Source organism: Crinia signifera, chromosome 5 (assembly GCF_055691185.1).
Source record: "Crinia signifera chromosome 5, ASM5569118v1, whole genome shotgun sequence".
Lineage (NCBI taxonomy): Eukaryota > Metazoa > Chordata > Amphibia > Anura > Myobatrachidae > Crinia > Crinia signifera.
In genome coordinates, this window is record NC_139221.1 from 29,577,665 (window position 1) to 29,598,747 (window position 21,083).

General features: G+C 45.7%; 1 protein-coding gene across 2 annotated transcripts in view; it reads right to left on the reverse strand.

Annotated features, from left to right (window-relative positions):
* ZFPM2 (zinc finger protein, FOG family member 2) overlaps positions 1–21,083 on the reverse strand; it is a 345,016-nt gene that overhangs the window by 132,807 nt on the left and 191,126 nt on the right. For both annotated transcript variants that reach the window (XM_083186879.1, XM_083186880.1), the window contains one exon: positions 14,138–14,249. In XM_083186879.1, coding sequence (XP_083043005.1) covers positions 14,138–14,249 — 112 coding nt within the window. The remainder of the gene's footprint in view (positions 1–14,137; positions 14,250–21,083) is intronic.

Below are 21,083 nucleotides of genomic sequence, written 5' to 3' on the forward strand. Positions count from 1 at the left end.
AAAATACCGACATTTAAAATCCTGACAAGGTCAAAATACCGAAATATAGAATGTAGACAGGTGAAAACGTCAACATGACTTTCGGTCGACAGGTCGCGAGGTAGACATGGGTTTTTCACAGTTTTTTTGACCCGAATGTTGACACAGTCGACATGGACACAGTTGGAAGTGAACTGCAGCCCTTTGCTTCGCTCACATAGCTCGCAATGCTTCGGGCATGGTGACTGGCTGCGCTCAGCACACTATTTTATTCTCCCACCACACCCTAGTGGATGGTAGGGCATGAAATACCACCTGTCGGCACATGCCGGGTCAAAAAACATTGAAAAAACCCATGTCGACCTGTCGACCGAAAGTCCTGTTGACTTTTTCACCTGTCTACATTCTATACGTCGGTATTTTGACCTTGACGGGATTGTAGATGTCAGTATTTTGACCTTGTCGGGATTTTGACCATGTCGGGACTTTAAATGTCGGTATTTTGACCTTGTCGGAATTTTGACTGTCGGTCAATGGTTGTCGGTATTTTGACCATCGGGATTTTGACTGCATCCCTAAGATAAGACATGTATATTGTGTAAATCATGTGCATATTCTGGAACCTGATCCTTAGAGGATGAGGTGGGGCTTCAGGCAGTAACGCCCACCAGCCATTTTCCCTGTATACCGGAGAGCCAGTCCAACCCCGTTGCCTGTGGATTCTAACTCCATCCAGGCCCTATGTTTTGTGGTGGCGCCAATAACGTAATCCAAATTTTAGCTGTAATTGCTAATGCACTTGATACTTATGAAGGAGCCATTGGGCCTTATGCCACATATTGGCGTGTATAAAGGGTAATGCGGTGTTGAGTCCCTCCCTTTAACAGATTTAACACATGTTCATATTATTATGTATGGATGAGTATGGATGAGACCAGTGCTATTTTTCAGCAGGAACCAGCAGGAACTCAGGGGTAGATATATGAAGCAGTGATAAGGGAGGAGAAGTGATAAAATGCCTGGTACTTTATCACCTGCCAATCAGCTTCTAACTGTCCCTTTTTAAACCCAGCCTATAACTTAACATTTCGGAGCTGATTGGCCGGTGATAAAGTACCAAGCACTTTATCACTTCTCCTCCCTTATCACTGCTTCATACATCTACCCCTCAGTTCCTGAACGTCTAATTACTGTAAATAGACATGATATATATGATATATATGAGGTATATGAGGTATATAGCAAAGAAGATGTTGCGGCTCACTATTGGATGAGCGCAATACCTAAACCATATCTTGTGTTATACTGTAAATATAAATATATATTTCATTATTTCATCGACCCACCCCCAGACCCGAAGTTCCTGGACCTATTTTTCCAGAAAAATAGTACTGGATAAGACTATCATTTATTTAACACGAACGACAGCCTTTCAATGAATGTGACGTATCAGTTTGTGCACTGTATTCCCGCATTTCTCCAGCACTGTATCATAGCCGTGTATATGTGATATGGTACGAGACCAGAGCATGCCCGAATGTGTTATTTAATGTTTGTATTGTGATATAAGCTGTAACATTCTGCTCAGATGTCTTTCTCCTGAGCTGGCATTTAAAATATGTTTTAACATCACAAATCCATTGAGCTTTCCATCCTGTGATTAAAGGTGAGGGGTCAGCGGAGAGAGAAGCTTCTGGCATGCTAACTGCTGCAGTGGGTCACCTGTACCACGGCTTGAGAGCAAATATTTTACCGTGGAATGATTCTTCCTATAACACTTACAATTCAGCTAATAGTAAAATATTTCAGAAATTGTCAAATATAGGATATATGCTAAATGATTTAAAACGACATAATATTTGGTCCTGTAACTCTTAAAAGGACCTACTGTAGTCTATTAAATTGTACCAGTCATGGCAAGGTACATTAATTAGCATTAGCCACAAACTCCGATTTTTTTGCCGTGAATGGACATCTAACCAGGTCTGGCTTTTGTCTGGTAGATGTATTAAATCTGGGATTCCGACTGTCAGAACGATTGGACTCTCAGGCAGCAATCGGTCCTCTTGAGTGCAACTCGACAGTCGTAATTCAATGTTCTGTCGAGTGTCGGAAAGTCTGGGGATTGGCGAAAAGGGCTGTAAATTGTCCAAAAATTGCCAAGAATTGGACGATCCACAGCTCTTTCTGACAAAACGGGTCCGACTTTAAAAAAGTTGTATCTGTTTTGTTGGAAACTGCCCTCAATGCTGTAGAAAATGGCAGCATGGAATAGGCGACGGATGCTGTTTCTGCAGGTGGAAATAGCAGCCGGGATTGAATACCCCCCCCCCCATAAAACACCAGCTCCAACCTGACAGTCCTAGGATACTGAGCATAGGCTTAAGCTAGGGCTTTCTGTCAAGGTCCCTACTCACACATGGGTGATGAACCAGGTTATTCCCATGGGTGATGAACAGGTTATTCCCAGGTCATCATCCTACACACCGGACCTGGGACTTCCTGTAACCCGGGTCTTCAAGCTTCCATTTGGTGCTTGGAGGTGATGTAATCTCCAAGCGATACTGTCCCCTGCCAATCAGCTCCTTTGAAGCTTGACTCAGGTCATCAAGACTTACCTTTCAGACAGGAGCCGGGCCACTGACCTGAGAATAACCCTGGTCAATTGATAGATAATACACTTGTTGCATTAAACGGTATATCATCACTTTTGGAAACAACTGGCCTAGTCTTAATGAGGGAGGAATTATCCTGCATCACAAAGAAAATAATAATATCGGTTCTCAGCCACGGCTACACGTTACGTGCTACATTACTTGCCTCACCACTTATCCAATACTGCCCTCTCCAGCACGGAACCCTTTCACCTCTTCTAAAAATACCACAGTTGGGTATGTAGTCATAATATCATTATGTAGTATGTCAACATTCAGAATATCGATACAGAGTATCAACAGTTACAGTCATGATTAAGATGCCAACATATATAGTAACAGGTCAGACAAAATGCCAACATATCAAATGTCGACAGAATAAAAATGTTGTCATTAAAATTAGAATTAGGGTTTAGGGCATACCTGAAAACTGGTTAGTCAGCACTGACCATTTCACCAGTTTGGCATGCAGAATGTCCGTTTGGGGAACATGTTCTCTGTTGTGAATTGCGACAATGCTAGCATTTACAAATGTCGACATGGTTACTGCCGACTTAATATATGGCTGAAAGTATCAATCACTGGGAACACATATATACAGTATTAATATTAAACCATCACCATGTTATATATTTTAAAAGTAAAGGCACAGTATGCCATATATCCAAAAACCGAAATTTTCCCAAAACCATGGTTTTCCAGAATATTTCAGGGGGTGGGTGTTCCCCTCCTGCCCCTTTTTTCATACTTATCACATCCCCCGGCTTCCACGACGGGCTTCAGGATCCTCTTCAGTGGCATCTCCGGTCCCAGTGGTGCATTGCGCAAGTGCGCGGGTGACGTCACCGCCACGCCCGCAAACTCACCCAATGCACCTCTGGGAGCGCTGAAGAGGAGCCTGAAGGCCGCTGTAGACGCCGGAGGACACCGTGGACGCCGGGGGACCATCGAAGGGACCAGGTAAGTATATAAAAACAAACTTTTCGGAAAAACTGAAAAGTTTCGGATAAAGGATACTCAACCTGTACTTGATTTACACAAAATAATTAATAATGAATGTGAACGATTTTATTTACATACGGGCAAATATGTATTCCATCCTAATTTTATACTTTTTAAAAGATGTCACTTCCAGATCGTTTGCTTTAGAGCGTTAAGGTATGTTACACAGACTTCAGGCCTCTAAAGGAGGAGGCTACAGAAAGCCTTTGAGAATGTAACCGTGCTTCCAGAACTGATATATAAATATATATAGCTACAGTATTCAGATAAGAAAAGAACCAAGCAGCTTTAGAACAGCGTACGCACCTTGCCTTCCTTTATAAGCAAGCCCTGTTATTTTGTTTGTGCACAAATAAATGGTTAACTTCATCTCTATGAATAATAAGTCTGGTTATTGTAACTTAGGTCATCTAAGAGCAGAGAGCATTGGAGGAGATACACCGTGCTGTAGTATCTGATGGAAACCCCGATAGCTTCCAGCCGACAGCATTTTCTCCATTGTGCGCATTCCCGCACAACAAATGTTATGTTTTACAGAACCTGACACACGTTATTTAAATGCAAATTGATGCTGTGTATTTATATATTTAATATTTCATTTAGCACTTTCAAAGACTTGTGAAGGTTAAAAAGAAATCTACTTCTGAGTGCATAAAATGTAATGATTAAAAGAACAACTTGTAATTGTTTCGAGGAAGTTTTCCGAAAGTCTTTGATGTTCCGATTAATGTTTAGGATGTAAATAATTTGATATAAATGCCTGTTTGCTTAAATTCTTGGGTTTTCATTTTTTTTCCTTTATAGCAGTCAGAAGGTTGCCTTGGAAAAAAAAAAAAGAAAACATATTTCATCTCAGTGTGTGTGTGTGTTTGGCTGGAAACCTAGAAGGAGATGTGTAAAATTGTAATATATTCTGTGAAATCTACAAAGAGGCAATCAAAGTCACTTTAAGGCACGGCTAAGACTTGTCTTGGGTTGTAACAATAGGCAATATTACCATAAGGGACCTGTGCGCTATGTACAGTGCTTGTACTGTGATGTTTGGGAGCCTTAATAACTTAATTTACTGCAATATTATTTCACATGAAAGCCGGAGTCGTCTGCAATTTTTTTTTTTTCAATTTCATTGTCAGAATTTACCGCACAAATTTATCATCCATGTAACACAGTTTGACGGATAACCAAAAATAAGGAATGATAACACTTCCGTTAGACATGAATTATTTAAGTGTACGAGGCCTCTTTCCTTTTTTAACTTGCGTATTCCTTTGTTTGAGCAGGGCCCTCCCGCTCTTTATTCCCTACAAAAATGCTAACTGAACACTGCAATTAAGTCTTTATGTGGAACTGTAATTTGTTTGTACTGTAAAATATTAGTGTTATTCTCCCTGCTCAGTGGAACCCTTATATATAAACTCGAATGCTGGACTGAGCGGTCAGACAGCTCCGAGTGCTCCAGACTACTCGGACATTTCTCAGTGCGAAAGAAGGGATATGGGCGGGCAGCTGACATCCGTCTATGTCAGCTGTCCGCCCCCAGACGTGCGTCACGGCCGGATTACCATACGTATGCCCAGCGTTTTCATGGTAACACCCATGAAACATGGGGCATACTCATATAGTAATGAGCCCAAACAGCCCTTCACGCCCCTCTACACCCCCTACTCAGATGGTTCTGTACGAACATTTTCTGCACGGACCAGTAGCGCACGCAGGGGGGGTTTCTGAGTACCCAGAAACCCCCCCAGGAGTCTAAGGGCCCTAGGCTGAAATCTGAGGGTCCCCTTTTTCCATGGGTATAAGAATTTTAAAAATCGGCCCATGGGAACTGGAGATATCTGACTTCAAAGCAGTGGACCCCACCCAAGCCTGTTAATTGCTCTTCTCAGCCAGATATTTCAGGTTCTGTCTGACTTAGAGTTTTTCTGATGGTATATTCCAAAAGCTGGGATTCTCCTCCTTTGATGGGCACTAGTAGCTTGTCTTTACTGTTCCCAGAACCAGAGATATCAGCCTTCCAGCAGCTGGTTACTGCTCCAGCTCCACACACCTGGTATGTAGTTTTATATACTCGTTGGCAGATTGCTCTGCCTCCTGAACTCTGATCCCCTAGTCCCCAGTACCATTTGGTGGGATTCTCTCGTTTTTAATTCCATTAAAATCTAAGAAATCTATTTCCGGGAACTGGAGATATCTGCAGTCAAGCAAGCTGTCCTCCCACCAGAAAATTATGAATAATAAGCCCACTCCACTATACACCCCTCCTCTGCGTATTAAACATCCTCTACCACCCTGGAAGTTATGTATCAGGGCCCCTTCATTCAGCCCAATGCCCCCTTCTCCCACCCTATCTCCCACCATCTGTGCAGTAAAAGTGTAATTAGTGGAAATTACTGATCCAGGCCCTACATGCTGAGCGGTTGATATAATACCCCCTACCACCCGCGGGACATTAAAGCTTCCCCCACCCCTACCGCTGGAGGATCGGTAGATGCCCCAATACATTGCTATGCCCAGGGGTCTACACTGCTGTTGATGCCCCTGTATGTATATATATGTATGTATATTTGTATATATATATATTTTTTTATTATTATTATTATTATTATTATTAATATACATTTGGTCTATCTATAATACTTTAACTGACCCGGCATATACTGGGTCACCTAAGTGTCCATCTCCGTGCTTTACTCCGCCGCTCTGGAAACCCCCTTCTGAAAATCCTGCGTTTGCCACTGCGGACCTCACGCCGCGTTTGTACGTGTGAGGCGTTCGCACATGCGCAGACACACCTCTGCACATGCGCAGACACCAACCATCGGCCGTCCGTCCATCCGCACTCGGAGCCATCCAACTCAATCAGAATAAGGGCCTTAGTGACGTAGGATTGGAGCTTTGTCATTTGGAGGTGTGAGTTTGCCAGAGAAATAGTGGGTGCGGTTGATCCAAACCGGCAAAGTTAATAACCCAAAGCTTTATTCTGTGCTTTAATCCACGCACCTAACTGAATTCCCCCCCTTAATAAATGACTGGCTGTCACCTGGTATTGTGTTGTGTTTTTCAACTATATTGGTTTTTGTAGTAGTAGAATTTAAAAATGTAATTTATGATATGTTTGTATCTTTATGAATATTAGAGACCCTTCTATTGAGCATTATTCTACTGTCTATCATCACCTCTGTCACAACGCATTAACTCCTTCAGCCAATTAACTGTAAAAGGGTTTCTATAGCAACATGGCTTTGTGCCACCGTTAAATGTGGCTGAATAGTGATGGTACATAATGCAGGCATACAAAAATTAATGAGACAACAGTAGACTGCACTACGCCTGGCACAAAGGTCTGATACTACATCTCGAGCACAGGAAAAATAAAGAATGAATATGTGCACACATTGTATTGGTTTAGCAGTCAGTGGTTTGAAATTGTTTCCTGGCAAGTAACATAGATCTTAATTTATATTTGTACGCAAACCCGACGGTTTACGAACTGATACAATGATTGTGGGTCTGGGCGTGTGCACAGCGGGTCTTCCCATATTGCATATCTCTGACGTCTGTCAGAGGCAGGATGGTTGACATGCTGCGGTACAGTATTTGGGCAATCTCTACCAGTGTCAAAGATTGGGGTAATCTCTGCCAGTGACAAATATTGGGGCATTCTCTGCCAGTGACAAGGGTTGGTGTAATCTCTACCAGTGACAAGGATTGGTGTAATCTATACCAGTGACAAGGATTGGGGTAATCTCTACCAGTGACAAGGACTGGGGTAGTCTCTACCAGTGACAGGGGTTGGGCCATTCTCTGCCAGTGACAGGGGTTGGGGGTAATCTCTTCCAGTGACAAGGATTGGGGTAATCTCTACCAGTGACAAGGATTGGGGTAATCTCTGCCAGTGACAAGGATTGGGGTAATCTCTACCAGTGACAATGATAGGGGTAATCGCTACCAGTGACAAGGACTGGGGTAGTCTCTACCAGTGACAAGGATAGGGGTAATCTCTACCAGTGACAAGGATTGGGGTAATCTCTACCAGTGTCAAAGATTGGGGTAATCTCTGCCAGTGACAAGGATTGGGGTAATCGCTACCAGTGACAAGGATTGGGGTAATCTCTACCAGTGACAAGGATTGAGGTAATCTCTACCAGTGACAAGGATTGAGGTAATCTCTACCAGTGACAAGGATTGGGGTAATCTCTACCAGTGACAAGGATTGGGGTAATCTCTACCAGTGACAAGGATTGGGGTAATCTCTACCAGTGACAGGAATAGTGGTAATCTCTACCAGTGACAAGGACTGGGGTAATCTCTACCAGTGACAAGGATTGGGGTAATCTCTACCAGTGACAATGATAGGGGTAATCGCTACCAGTGACAAGGACTGGGGTAGTCTCTACCAGTGACAAGGATTGGGGTAATCTCTACCAGTGACAATGATAGGGGTAATCTCTACCAGTGACAAGGATTGGGGTAATCGCTACCAGTGACAAGGATTGGGGTAATCGCTACCAGTGACAAGGATTGGGGTAATCTCTACCAGTGACAAGGATTGGGGTAATCGCTACCAGTGACAAGGATAGGGTAATCTCTACCAGTGACAAGGATTGGGGTAATCTCTACCAGTGTCAGGAATAGTGGTAATCTCTACCAGTGACAAGGACTGGGGTAGTCTCTACCAGTGACAAGGATAGGGGTAGTCTCTACCAGTGACAAGGATTGGGGTAATCTCTACCAGTGACAAGGATAGGGGTAATCTCTACCAGTGACAAGGATTGAGGTAATCTCTACCAGTGACAAGGATTGGGGTAATCTCTACCAGTGACAAGGATTGGGGTAATCTCTACCAGTGTCAGGAATAGTGGTAATCTCTACCAGTGACAAGGACTGGGGTAGTCTCTACCAGTGACAAGGATAGGGGTAGTCTCTACCAGTGACAAGGATTGGGGTAATCTCTACCAGTGACAAGGATAGGGGTAATCTCTACCAGTGACAAGGATTGAGGTAATCTCTACCAGTGACAAGGATTGGGGTAATCTCTACCAGTGACAAGGATTGGGGTAATCTCTACCAGTGACAAGGATAGGGGTAATCGCTACCAGTGACAAGGATTGGGGTAATCTCTACCAGTGACAAGGATTGGGGTAATCTCTACCAGTGACAAGGATTGGGGTAATCTCTACCAGTGACAAGGATTGGGGTAATCTCTACCAGTGACAAGGATTGGGGTAATCTCTACCAGTGACAATGATAGGGGTAATCTCTACCAGTGACAAGGATTGGGGAAATCGCTACCAGTGACAAGGATTGGGGTAATCGCTACCAGTGACAAGGATTGGGGTAATCTCTACCAGTGACAAGGATTGGGGTAATCGCTACCAGTGACAAGGATTGGGGTAATCTCTACCAGTGACAAGGATTGAGGTAATCTCTACCAGTGACAAGGATTGAGGTAATCTCTACCAGTGACAAGGATTGGGGTAATCTCTACCAGTGACAAGGATTGGGGTAATCTCTGCCAGTGACAAGGATTGGGGTAATCTCTGCCAGTGACAAGGATTGGGGTAATCTCTTCCAGTGACAAGGATTGGGGTAATCTCTACCAGTGACAAGGACTGGGGTAATCTCTACCAGTGACAAGGATTGGGGTAATCTCTACCAGTGACAAGGATTGGGGTAATCTCTACCAGTGACAATGATAGGGGTAATCTCTACCAGTGACAAGGATAGGGGTAATCTCTACCAGTGACAAGGACTGGGGTAATTTCTACCAGTGACAAGGATAGGGGTAATCTCTGCCAGTGACAAGGATTGGGGTAATCTCTACCAGTGACAAGGATTGGGGTAATCTCTACCAGTGACAAGGATTGGGGTAATCTCTACCAGTGACAAGGATTGGGGTAATCTCTACCAGTGACAAGGATTGGGGTAATCTCTACCAGTGACAATGATAGGGGTAATCTCTACCAGTGACAAGGATAGGGGTAATCTCTACCAGTGACAAGGACTGGGGTAATTTCTACCAGTGACAAGGATAGGGGTAATCTCTGCCAGTGACAAGGATTGGGGTAATCTCTACCAGTGACAAGGATTGGGGTAATCTCTACCAGTGACAAGGATTGGGGTAATCTCTACCAGTGACAAGGATTGGGGTAATCTCTACCAGTGACAAGGACTGGGGTAATCACTACCAGTGACAGGAATAGTGGTAATCGCTACCAGTGACAAGGACTGGGGTAATTTCTACCAGTGACAAGGATAGGGGCAATCTCTGCCAGTGACAAGGTTTGGGGGTAATCTCTACCAGTGACAAGGATTGGGGTAATCTCTACCAGTGACAAGGATTGGGGTAATCTCTACCAGTGACAAGGATTGGGGTAATCTCTACCAGTGACAATGATAGGGGTAATCTCTACCAGTGACAAGGATTGGGGTAATCGCTACCAGTGACAAGGATTGGGGTAATCGCTACCAGTGACAAGGATTGGGGTAATCTCTACCAGTGACAAGGATTGGGGTAATCGCTACCAGTGACAAGGATTGGGGTAATCTCTACCAGTGACAAGGATTGAGGTAATCTCTACCAGTGACAAGGATTGAGGTAATCTCTACCAGTGACAAGGATTGGGGTAATCTCTACCAGTGACAAGGATTGGGGTAATCTCTGCCAGTGACAAGGATTGGGGTAATCTCTGCCAGTGACAAGGATTGGGGTAATCTCTTCCAGTGACAAGGATTGGGGTAATCTCTACCAGTGACAAGGACTGGGGTAATCTCTACCAGTGACAAGGATTGGGGTAATCTCTACCAGTGACAAGGATTGGGGTAATCTCTACCAGTGACAATGATAGGGGTAATCTCTACCAGTGACAAGGATAGGGGTAATCTCTACCAGTGACAAGGACTGGGGTAATTTCTACCAGTGACAAGGATAGGGGTAATCTCTGCCAGTGACAAGGATTGGGGTAATCTCTACCAGTGACAAGGATTGGGGTAATCTCTACCAGTGACAAGGATTGGGGTAATCTCTACCAGTGACAAGGACTGGGGTAATCACTACCAGTGACAGGAATAGTGGTAATCGCTACCAGTGACAAGGACTGGGGTAATTTCTACCAGTGACAAGGATAGGGGCAATCTCTGCCAGTGACAAGGTTTGGGGGTAATCTCTACCAGTGACAAGGATTGGGGTAATCTCTACCAGTGACAAGGATTGGGGTAATCTCTACCAGTCAGAAGACAGTCTTCTTTAGGAATAAAAATCACAGTCCTCTACCTCTGAATCTATTTGTTTCATATCAATAACAGAGTTTTTCCAGAGCATGTTCCCAACTGTGCAAAACAGCCCTTGCTGACGTTGCCATATGTTTCAGTGTCCTTTTTCTTGTGATGTGCCACCCATACAGACACAGGTGGGTATAAATGGAACAGTAATTTGATTCTGCACAGGCATATACCAACTCATGCAGGATACGCTACTGTAAATCAAATAGTGTAGTACTTACTCTGGACCGGTTCTTACATAGCTAGATTAGCACCGGCTATCAGACAGTAATTCTACAGCCTAGCCCTATATAGTCTGGGCAGTAGTGTACACAAGACTGTGAAGCCGGAGATACTCCCAAGTGACACCTGTTCGGCATGCAATGCACTAACAGAGACACGTAGGATCGGCACTCACAGTGACTACAATCAATAAAACACACGCCCTTAGCATTTACATTGCATGTATGCAGGGCAGCCGAGAGGAATGTCGGGCCCCGGTAAAATTTTGGGGGCGTGGTCTAAGTGTGGGAGGTGTGGCCACCTCCCGCACTTAGGCCACACCCCCAAAATGTTTAGAGGACGGTGAAAGAAACCTCTAAAAATGCTAAACTCGGCAGCACACACCTATAGCATGTGCTGTGCTGACAGTAGGCTCAGTATGAGCTCACTCGCTGTCAGTGAGACACTCATGCTGAGCCTGCTATCAGCACAGCACATGCTGTAGAAGTGTGTGCTACTGTTGCTACCTGAGAGGGACGGAGGGGGAAGGGAGGGGTCGGACCAGGGCCCTTGCAGGGCCCCTCCAGCAAGCCTGGGCCCGGGTAATTAGTACCCGCTCCCCCCCCTCTCGGCTGCCCTGCATGTATGCATTTACCACTACGTTAAGGATAGAGTAAAGGTGAGTGGTCATTTAATTATTTTATTGACATCTCGAATGAACTATAACGGACTCTGCGATTTACCTAATTGCACAAAGTTCAGTTATTCAGGATATACGGAATTTCTGCTGCTATGGGCCTGATTCACATGTGATCGCAGGACAAATTTATTCTCGAAAGGGGCAAAACCATGCTGCCCTACAGGTGGGGCAGATGTAACATGTGCAGAGAAAGTTAGATTTGGGTGGGGTGCATTGAAACTAAAATCTAAATTGCAATAAAAAAAATAAAGCAGCCAGTATTTACCCTGCACAGAAGCAAAATAACTCACCCAAATCTCACTATACATGTTACATCTGCCCCACCTGCAAATCTGTCCTGCGATCAGGTCTGAATTAGGCCCTATGGGGTGATTCTAATTGACTCGGTAATCTACGAAGCTTGGTAATCTACCGAGCCCTTGTGACACGGCCCCTACAGAGACACACCCCCCTCGCTTGTGCCCGGAGCAGGGGAGACCATTCGATGGTTGCTGACCAATGAATGATTTCTACTGCTTTTTTGCAAATATAAGTCAGTGGAGACCAGGACGAAGACAGGCCGGGCAGCTTACATCATTTGACTTCAGCCGCCATGCCCCCAGCACACATCGGTCTGCCCACGTACCCATGGGTACACCCAGTGCTTTTATAGGGACACCTATGAACCACTGGGCGTTCCCATGTCCCCAGGGCCAGCAACAGAAATCTTGGGGCCCCATAAATTAATATTTCTGGGGGCCCCCCACCCCCTGCAGTCCGCCGCCCCACACTCGATTGCTGTGGGTGGCTGACACATAACACCCCCACCACCCCAACAAGAATATTTGCGCTGCAGACTCGGAAGGGGAAGCTTCCTGGGGATGCCTGTTTAAACACGCAGCTCCCGGCCGCCGCCGCGCGCTTACACACACTGACATGAGCCCGTGCTACTGCGGCGCTCATGTCAGTTATCGGAAGCTGCGTGTTCTGACAGGCATCCCCAGGAAGCTTCCCCTCCCGAGTCTGTAGCGCCGCGGCTGCAAATATTCTTGTTGGGGGGGGGGGGTTTATGTGTCAGCCGCCCACAGCAATCGAGTACCGGGTGGCTGACTGCAGGGATGAATGGCTGATTCTGGGTCAGCTGTCACCTTTGACCCCCCCTGTCGCCAGGCCTGCATGTCCCAGCACCATCACCGCCCCGTCTGCCCCATTCCCTCCTTCCCTGCTGCGAACAGCCGGCGACACTGTAAATTGCCATTCGCAGTCGGTGTTTGCACATGACCGTCGGGGCAGGGACTGAATCGTGAACCAGAATCAGCCCCTATATGTACAGTGTAACTAGTCACAGACTAGGAGCAGATTCCTGCTGGCAACGACTCTTGCCATATGCATCAATAACCCTGGTAGCATTACGTCACCTGCTGCAATACCTGCTCTCTTATCGCAAAAGAACCAAGCCAAATATTTATTCATATCATCATTTATGTATTCATGCATAAAGACTTTAAAAATATTTAGTAAAATTCAAAGAATATTTTTTTCTGTATTTTTCTTTCTTTATTTAAAAAAACAAAACTAAGTCTAACTGAAATGGCTTCAGATCCACCGTACATGCGGGTGTCGGCAGGGCAGCTGACACAGGCACATGACTGTAGAGACCGGCCGCAAAGCATGTTCATACAAAACAAACATATTTATCAACACAAAGGATTACATGAATAGAACCATAAATACATTCAATAAATTTGAATCTAACACTTACACATAGTTATACATTGATGATAAACGTCATCCCCCCCCTCCTCCTATTGGTCTGTGTGGTATCTGATTTCAATGCCGGCAGATCATCAACAGGGGTAAAAGGTCGACAAGAACAATGTTGACATACACAGATGTCAACAAGTCCCATCATGCCTTGCCACAGTTTTGCTATTAGGGGAATGCTAAAACTATGGCAAGGCATGCTGGGATGTGTAGTTTCACAACAGCTGGAGGGCCATAGTTTGGACATGGCTGTACTAAGACATGCTCATCAAGTGGACATTTCACATGTCGACACCAGTATGTTAACAGTACATTTCTTATTTGTTATTTTTAGGGCTAGGGTAAATTATTAAAAAAAAACCTGTGTGCTGACATTTGGGTGTTGACAGTTAAATGTCGGCATTATAAACAAGTCGGTATTTTACCCATTTCGACATTTATGAATGTCGATATTGTGCTTGTCATCCTACTGTCTATGAACATTTTTGCTTGACAACATCTTTGTGTCGACATTCTGCATGTCGACGTTTCATTCTGGCACTGCATCAATAGTAAAATGCCATCAGGCGGTTACCTTTGCTGTACACAATGCAGTTGTTCTTACTGTCTTCCACTCCTTGCCAGGTCACATCCAACAACCACTTGGGCCCATCGGTCAGCAGCAGCGGCACAGGAGCCTTTGTCTTCTGCAGAAAATAACCAACAGGGATTACTCAGTCTAGCTTAAATAATCACCAAGATATTAATTGCGATTCATATTATTAAAAACCCGGCGACAGTTGGTCATGATCATCCCGGTGCCATCTCCCTCGGAAAACGAGGACAAAGTGTGCCAGCTCTTTCACTGATCTGAATAGCTAAATTATCATCGGGGACATTTCCAAGAGATCCCTGGATCACATCTCGCAGATCAGAGGGATCCCCCAGTGGTTTGAAATTATAAAGAGAATACAGATGACTTTCAGAACAGAAAAACCATGTTTTCCGAGTGAACTTTAGGTACATTGTACGTTGTTATCAGCCAGATCTCACTATTTCCTGAAACAGACAGGAAAGAATGCAGAGAATCAGTATCCATTTCCAGTCCTTATCCGCTATAACATTTATTTTCTAGTAGGAAATTATTCTGAATGAATAATGTAATTTTTCCCTCTCGATCTTCGCGGCGTGATGATGTACAGTTTTACTGCCGCTGTAATAATAATATTGTTAATGTTTCAATATGTAGTCTCAGGACTATAAAAGACGGGGAGCGAATGTATTTCAAGGCCAGGGGGGGGGGGGAGGCAGAGGATGACACCTCTTGTCCTCTGAAGTCTAAAAAATATAGCGCAGTTTCCACATTTTTCTCTAGTGGGGATTTATTTTTCCTACATAACTGGCATTCATTTTATACCCTCTTATTAAACGACGCTGCGGCGCTACATTGATATATTGTATTATCTTTTCTGTTGCATAAAGATTGCGCGTACTGTTCAAGACATGTATTATATATTCAGTTTAATTAATGCTGAAAGTATGACCTTGTTATTGTGATATATCAAGCATAGTGGTCTATCGGGGGGGGGGGGGGGTATGTATTATCACATACAGTACAGTATTCTAGGGATACGGAGGGCAGTTTGTCTGCATTAAGGAATAAGGATTGTGGTAATCTGCACTACTCCTCTCAATCAGCGATAGGAATCCCCAGATTACCAGATTAGGTGCGAGGAGCTATGGGGGAGCAGCGGGGAATCGATGGTAGGGGGCCGGGTTCAGACGGAACAGGACACGCGAGTGTCTTCTGCGCTCGCCCCCTTCCGTCTGATGGCGGGTCCTGGTGTTTGGTGATAGAATCGCCAGGACCTACAAGCATGAGAGGCACTTCATCTGTACTTAACTAATTGCCGGAGATGTCTGGAGGGGTATTCAATACTATACAGCGAGCAGTGCCGATAGCTCGCCATCAGCGTATTCAACTCCCTCCCCTTCACTCGGCATTTCCACATCGCTGGTTCCTTTCGGCAAGGTGGAAACGGCGAGTATGGCCATTAAAACAGCGGGGCTAGACACAAAATGCAGCGGACTTGGAGCTGTCTGGGTTTTAGAATTTAGTTTGAAATCTGGTAAGAGTGTTTCCTTAGGCCCCTGGTGATCCCTGGCTTCAATCAATCATCCTGGGAGAAGAAGGAAAGACGGATGATATCCGGTACAGTGCTGCATATGAATAAGAAGTTACTTTATTATTGGCTAGGCTTCAAAACCAATCATATGTGTCCATTCCCTTTTGGAACATTGCCTATCACCAATGACCACTCTTCAAATACCTTTAAGTCACTTCGGCTAGCAAGAGCAGATTTTCTATTGGACTAGAAACCCTGTAGATAGCAATCATGATATAAGTACACTACCCAGAATCCACTGATATGAGCAATGTATTTCTAGTGATTGGCGTACAGGGTGATCATTTTTAGGAATCTTTTGTTCAAAAGCTTGTCCCCAAAAAAACACATTATTTAAATTTCTTTTACCAACAAACGTGTAAAAAATTAGGCTTTTTTTCTTACCAGATAATGTCCAGAGTTGCACTGAACAGCAGATTATAAATGTGGTGATTTAAGGTTTAGGGTTCACTAGACTACTATTTGAATTATTTTACATTTCAAGTTGAGAAGGACAACTGCTTGCACAACTCTGAAGCTAATCCTACACTACTGCGCTCAGATATCATAAGAGCGCGGTGTGTAGTAACCACAAATTAGTCACCGAATGGAGTAATAGATAAACAAAGCAGAATATCATCTGGTTATGTCTATAGCTTCCTCTCTCCTGGCAAGGAAACAGTGAAAAGCTGAAACTCATCAGGACTTCTCACCCTTCAACTTTGAAAATCTGCTGTTCAGAACAACCCTGCACAGTCCAATATTTGATCACTGTTATTTCCAGATTGCTCATCTCAGAGGGAACGGTGATCCGATGCAACGGTCTGACTACCTAGCTGCACTTACTGAATGTTGGACTCTTATTGGCCTTCGTGCTGCTCTGTTTTTTACACTAGATCCTTATAAATGAGTTAATCTTATTGTCTTCAGAATAAAACAGGGCACAGCTTGTACGCTGTGCTATTTTTCCACAATAAAGGCTCTAGAATTCCAGCTCTGTTTGCATTATATAGCAGTCAATGGAGAGAGCGTGATCTCATACTTATTTCCATCACAGTGGGTCATGGAGCAATTTGAATATTTGGATTGTATAGAGATTATCACAGTAGTGTTGTCATCAAAGGCAGCCTTATAGACGCTGTTCATAAATCATTTTCAATAAAAGAAAAAAAACAACAGTGAAATATTACACCAGAAAAAAATGTTTTTATTACCAAAAGAATGCAAGTAACAGTTTATCCTGGATTAGTAATTATATATATATATATATATATATATATATATATATATATATACATATATATATACACTAGGTGATTCATTGCGCCCTACGGGCGCTCTTCACACTGTCGTAAGGGGCTGCTCCCCCTTAATTTGTGAACGTTTGTATTGTGAGAAATATGGTTAGAATTGTATGAAAGATGCCTGTATTGCAACTTGAGTTATAGGTGAAATGTGTTAAATAGAGAGAATATGATGTGGAAGGGGGTGTGTATTGTTTTGTTTAATTAAAAAGAGTTACAGAGTAAGATGTACATTGATAGTGTGGAGGGTACAGTGACATTTGTGTGTGTGTGTGTGTGTGTGTGTGTGTGTGTGTGTGTGTGTGCAATAGTATAGTAGGGTATATATATATAGCGGCTCCCCATTGGCGGAGGTCACAACACAGGAAAACAGGAGGCTGGGTAGTGATAGGGGTGTGTGGGCATAAGGGGGACTAAAAAGGAGGGTGGGAGACACAGTGCAGCTTCTGCCAGTGGGTGAGGGTCCAGCGTGGCAGTACAGGAGTACAGGACGGTGGCCCTGAGTCAGTGTCTCCTCCTACTGGGTGGGAGTTAGGCAGTGGCGTAGCTAAGTTTTGGGCGCCTCACCCTCGCCGCCGCCCCACCAAGCACCCCTACTACCCTGCCCTGCCGCCCCGCCACCTATGCAAACCCCCCCCCCCCCCCAATCCCCCACAGCCTTACCTATCGCGCTGGTCCCAGCGGCTCCGTTCTTCTGCTGAGGACCACCACAAAATGGCCGCCCCCATACAGCAGACAGTTTCAGAGAACTGTGTGCTATATGGGGGCGGACATTTTGTGGTGGTCCTCAGCAGAAGAACGGAGCCGCCGGGACCAGCGCGATACCTAAGTCTGCGGGGGATTGGGGGGGGTTAACTATAGCACCGCAGCCCCCGGCACCCCCACATGCACAGCGCCCCCCCGCGGTGGCAGGGGCTGCGGTGCTATAGTTACACCGCTGGAGTTAAGGTGCATGAGAGCAGGAGGCTGGGCTATGAGGCATGATAGCGGTATGTGGGCAACACAGCGTCAGCGACTCACCAGTGGTGGAAGTTATGGTTCAGGAGAGCAGGAAGCTGGGTAGTGATAGGGGTGTGTGGGCATACGGGGGACTAAAGAGGGGAGCAGGGGTGCCATGAATTGTGGGAGGGGCGCGGGGGTGCCGTGAATCTCGGGAGGGGGTCCGCAAAGCGCAGGAGTGGGGCGTGAATCGCGCAAGGGGGGTTGCGAATTGCGGGAGGGGGGGTCGCGGGGGGTGCCGTGAATTGCGGGAGGGGGGGGGGTCGCGGGGGTTGGGTGCTGCGAATCGCGGGAGGGGGGGCGCGGGGGGTTGCAGCGAATTGCAGGAGAGGGGGTTGCGGGGGTTGCCGCGAATCGCAGGAGGGAGGGCGCGGGGGTTTGCCCCGAATCGCGGGAGGGGTGGGTCGCGGGGGTTGCCGCGAATCGTGGGGGGGGGGTTTGGCAGCAAATCGCGGGAGGGGGGTCACAGGGTGGGGTGGTGCCGCGAATCACGGGAGGGGGTGGTCGCAGGGGGGTGCCGTGAAGGGGTCGCGGGGGGGGGGGGGGGGGGGTGGTGCCACGAATCGCCACAAGAAAAAATCAACACAGAAAGGTCAACACATGTAAATGTTGACATAAGTGTGGCATTTCATTGGTGTCCATGTCGACACATGAGAATAAATATATGAGAGCATTCAAAAAATGAAAATTAAATCTCAAAATCTCATGTCAACCTTTTTCATTGTCGACCATAGCCATAGGGAGGGGGGGGGGGGGGGTGTTTGCAGAGAATCGCGCGGTGGGTGGGGGGGTCGCGGGGGTGCCGTGAATTGCGGGGGGGGGGGGTTTTGCCAATTATCGCGCGGGGGGGGGGGGCGCGAAACGCGGGAGGGGGGTTCGCGGGTGGGGGTGTTTTGCTGCGAATCGCGGGAGGGGGGGGTCACCTGGGGGGGCGTGAATCGTGGGTGGGGCGGCGGGGGGCGCTCACCTGGTGCAGTGTCTTTGCTGGGCAACATGGGGAGGCAGAGGATGTCTGGCACTGTGGGCTCACTGGGCTGGTTCTCTGTCATGTGAGTCAGACACATACCTCCCAACATGACCCTCTCCAGGAGGGACACATTGCTCTGTTTCTGGACTTCCCTCATAATGTATGATTGCCATCACCTGTTTCACACATCTTATTAATTGATTAGAAAGGTGCTTCAACACAGGTGCTGGCAATCATTAATTAAGGGAGAAGTCCAGAAACAGAGCAATGTGTCCCTCCTGTTATACACACACTCACACACTTTGAGTGACAGATGTAGCCAAATATATAAGAGATATATATACATCTCTGGGGGGGGGGGAAACACAATAAAAAGACAAAGCAAAAAGAATATAGGTATAAAATACAAAAACAGCATGTGAGGAAATAACAATACTATATTTACTTATTTTATTTCTGTTGCCCCAAGCTTAAAATGGTCCTGGAGTGGTGGTGGAACTCATTTCCCTCTGCCACCTAACTCCTCCCTCATTCCGCCAGGGCAGAGGTGGAGGTTGAACTAGTTCCACCTCAACATTACAGGTGGTGAAACTCAGTTCCACCCCATTCCACCCACACTTTAATCCCTGATGTTACCTATCCTGATAGACTAAAAGTTATTTTAGCTAACTGGATTAGGTTTGAGATGATATGTTGATAATGATAATGTCCTAGTACAGGGATGGGGAAGCTTCGGCCCTCCAGCTGTTGTGGAACTACACATCCCAGCATGCCTTGTTACAGTTTTGCTATGTGGCCATGCTACAACTGTTGCAGGGCATGCTGGGATGTGTAGTTCAAAAACAGCTGGAGGTCCGGTTTCACCATCCCTGTCCTAGTATTACATCTCTTCTTGTGTCATAATTGCCTGCCCTCGCGCAGAGGCCAGGAGGCTCGGGAAAGGTTGCCAAGCCCCCCGCATCTCCCCGCACCCCTTCCTTAGCCTCCCACTTACAGAGCACAAGAGGGCGGACCGAGAGGGAATCAATGCCACAATTTGCACTGAATCTTGTCTTTGTATCAGTGTACCTGCTATACAATGTCTGTTTTTACGGTGCTGTATAGCTGCTGGGGATAGAGCAACAATGATGAGATGCGACCATGCACCCCCCCCCCCCCAACTCCTGACCAGCCCATCTCCCTTCAGGCCACGCCCCCTGCACACTGACCAGGCTGCCCTATCACAGAGGAGCATTTGCCCATAGTAAATATAGCAGTACACCTTGGCATATCCATAATGACTGCATGGTCTGTGCTGCATGGGTACAGTGTGGGCCACACTGCACACCCTGCACTCATTTAATTATTGTTACCAGCTACAGACCCAAATCACTGGTAAAATAGTGTGGCTACCATTTTCGGAGGGCTCTGACCATGATGCCTACTTCTTTATAATAGGCGGGAGCGGATTCCCATTTCATTTAATAAGGTCACGCTATTTTAATTATACCACAGCCACTTATTAGCATAGCCACACCCATTGTTTTCCATCACCGCTTGCATTACTTTCTGATAACACCACTACAGTATATTGTACAGAGTGGACCCAGCACTTTTATCAGAGTGATAACATCAATGACTAGTTGAACTCTGTGATTGCACACGTACAGTGCACATATACACTGTAAATTAACTTCTGAGTTGACAACCAAGTGTTTCCTTGACTCTGTTGCTATCCCATCTCCACTGTTATGGAAAGGAAGGAAACAGAGATTAGGTGCTTCCTCAGACAATATTACAGCAGTGACATCAGACAGTAAGACATGGAGACCGTGGTTACTACACAATGATGGCTGATATTGGTGCAGAACTGTCCTTACATAACCACCCACTATTACATCTTTGCAATTAGACATTACACCCCCCATCCCCTACTTATCTGCTCTTATTTGGGTGCTTACAATTCAAATTTTTTCATCATCTGTTACCCTAAAGCTGCCACAATGCCTCACCTTAGGCTCTTGTGGGGGTGTGGTCACAGAGAAAGGGCGTGGCTATGCAGTCTGGGACAGTGATTAGAAGTTGTGTACCACTGCGCTCCTAGTGGGTGTGGTCTTGTCATCATAG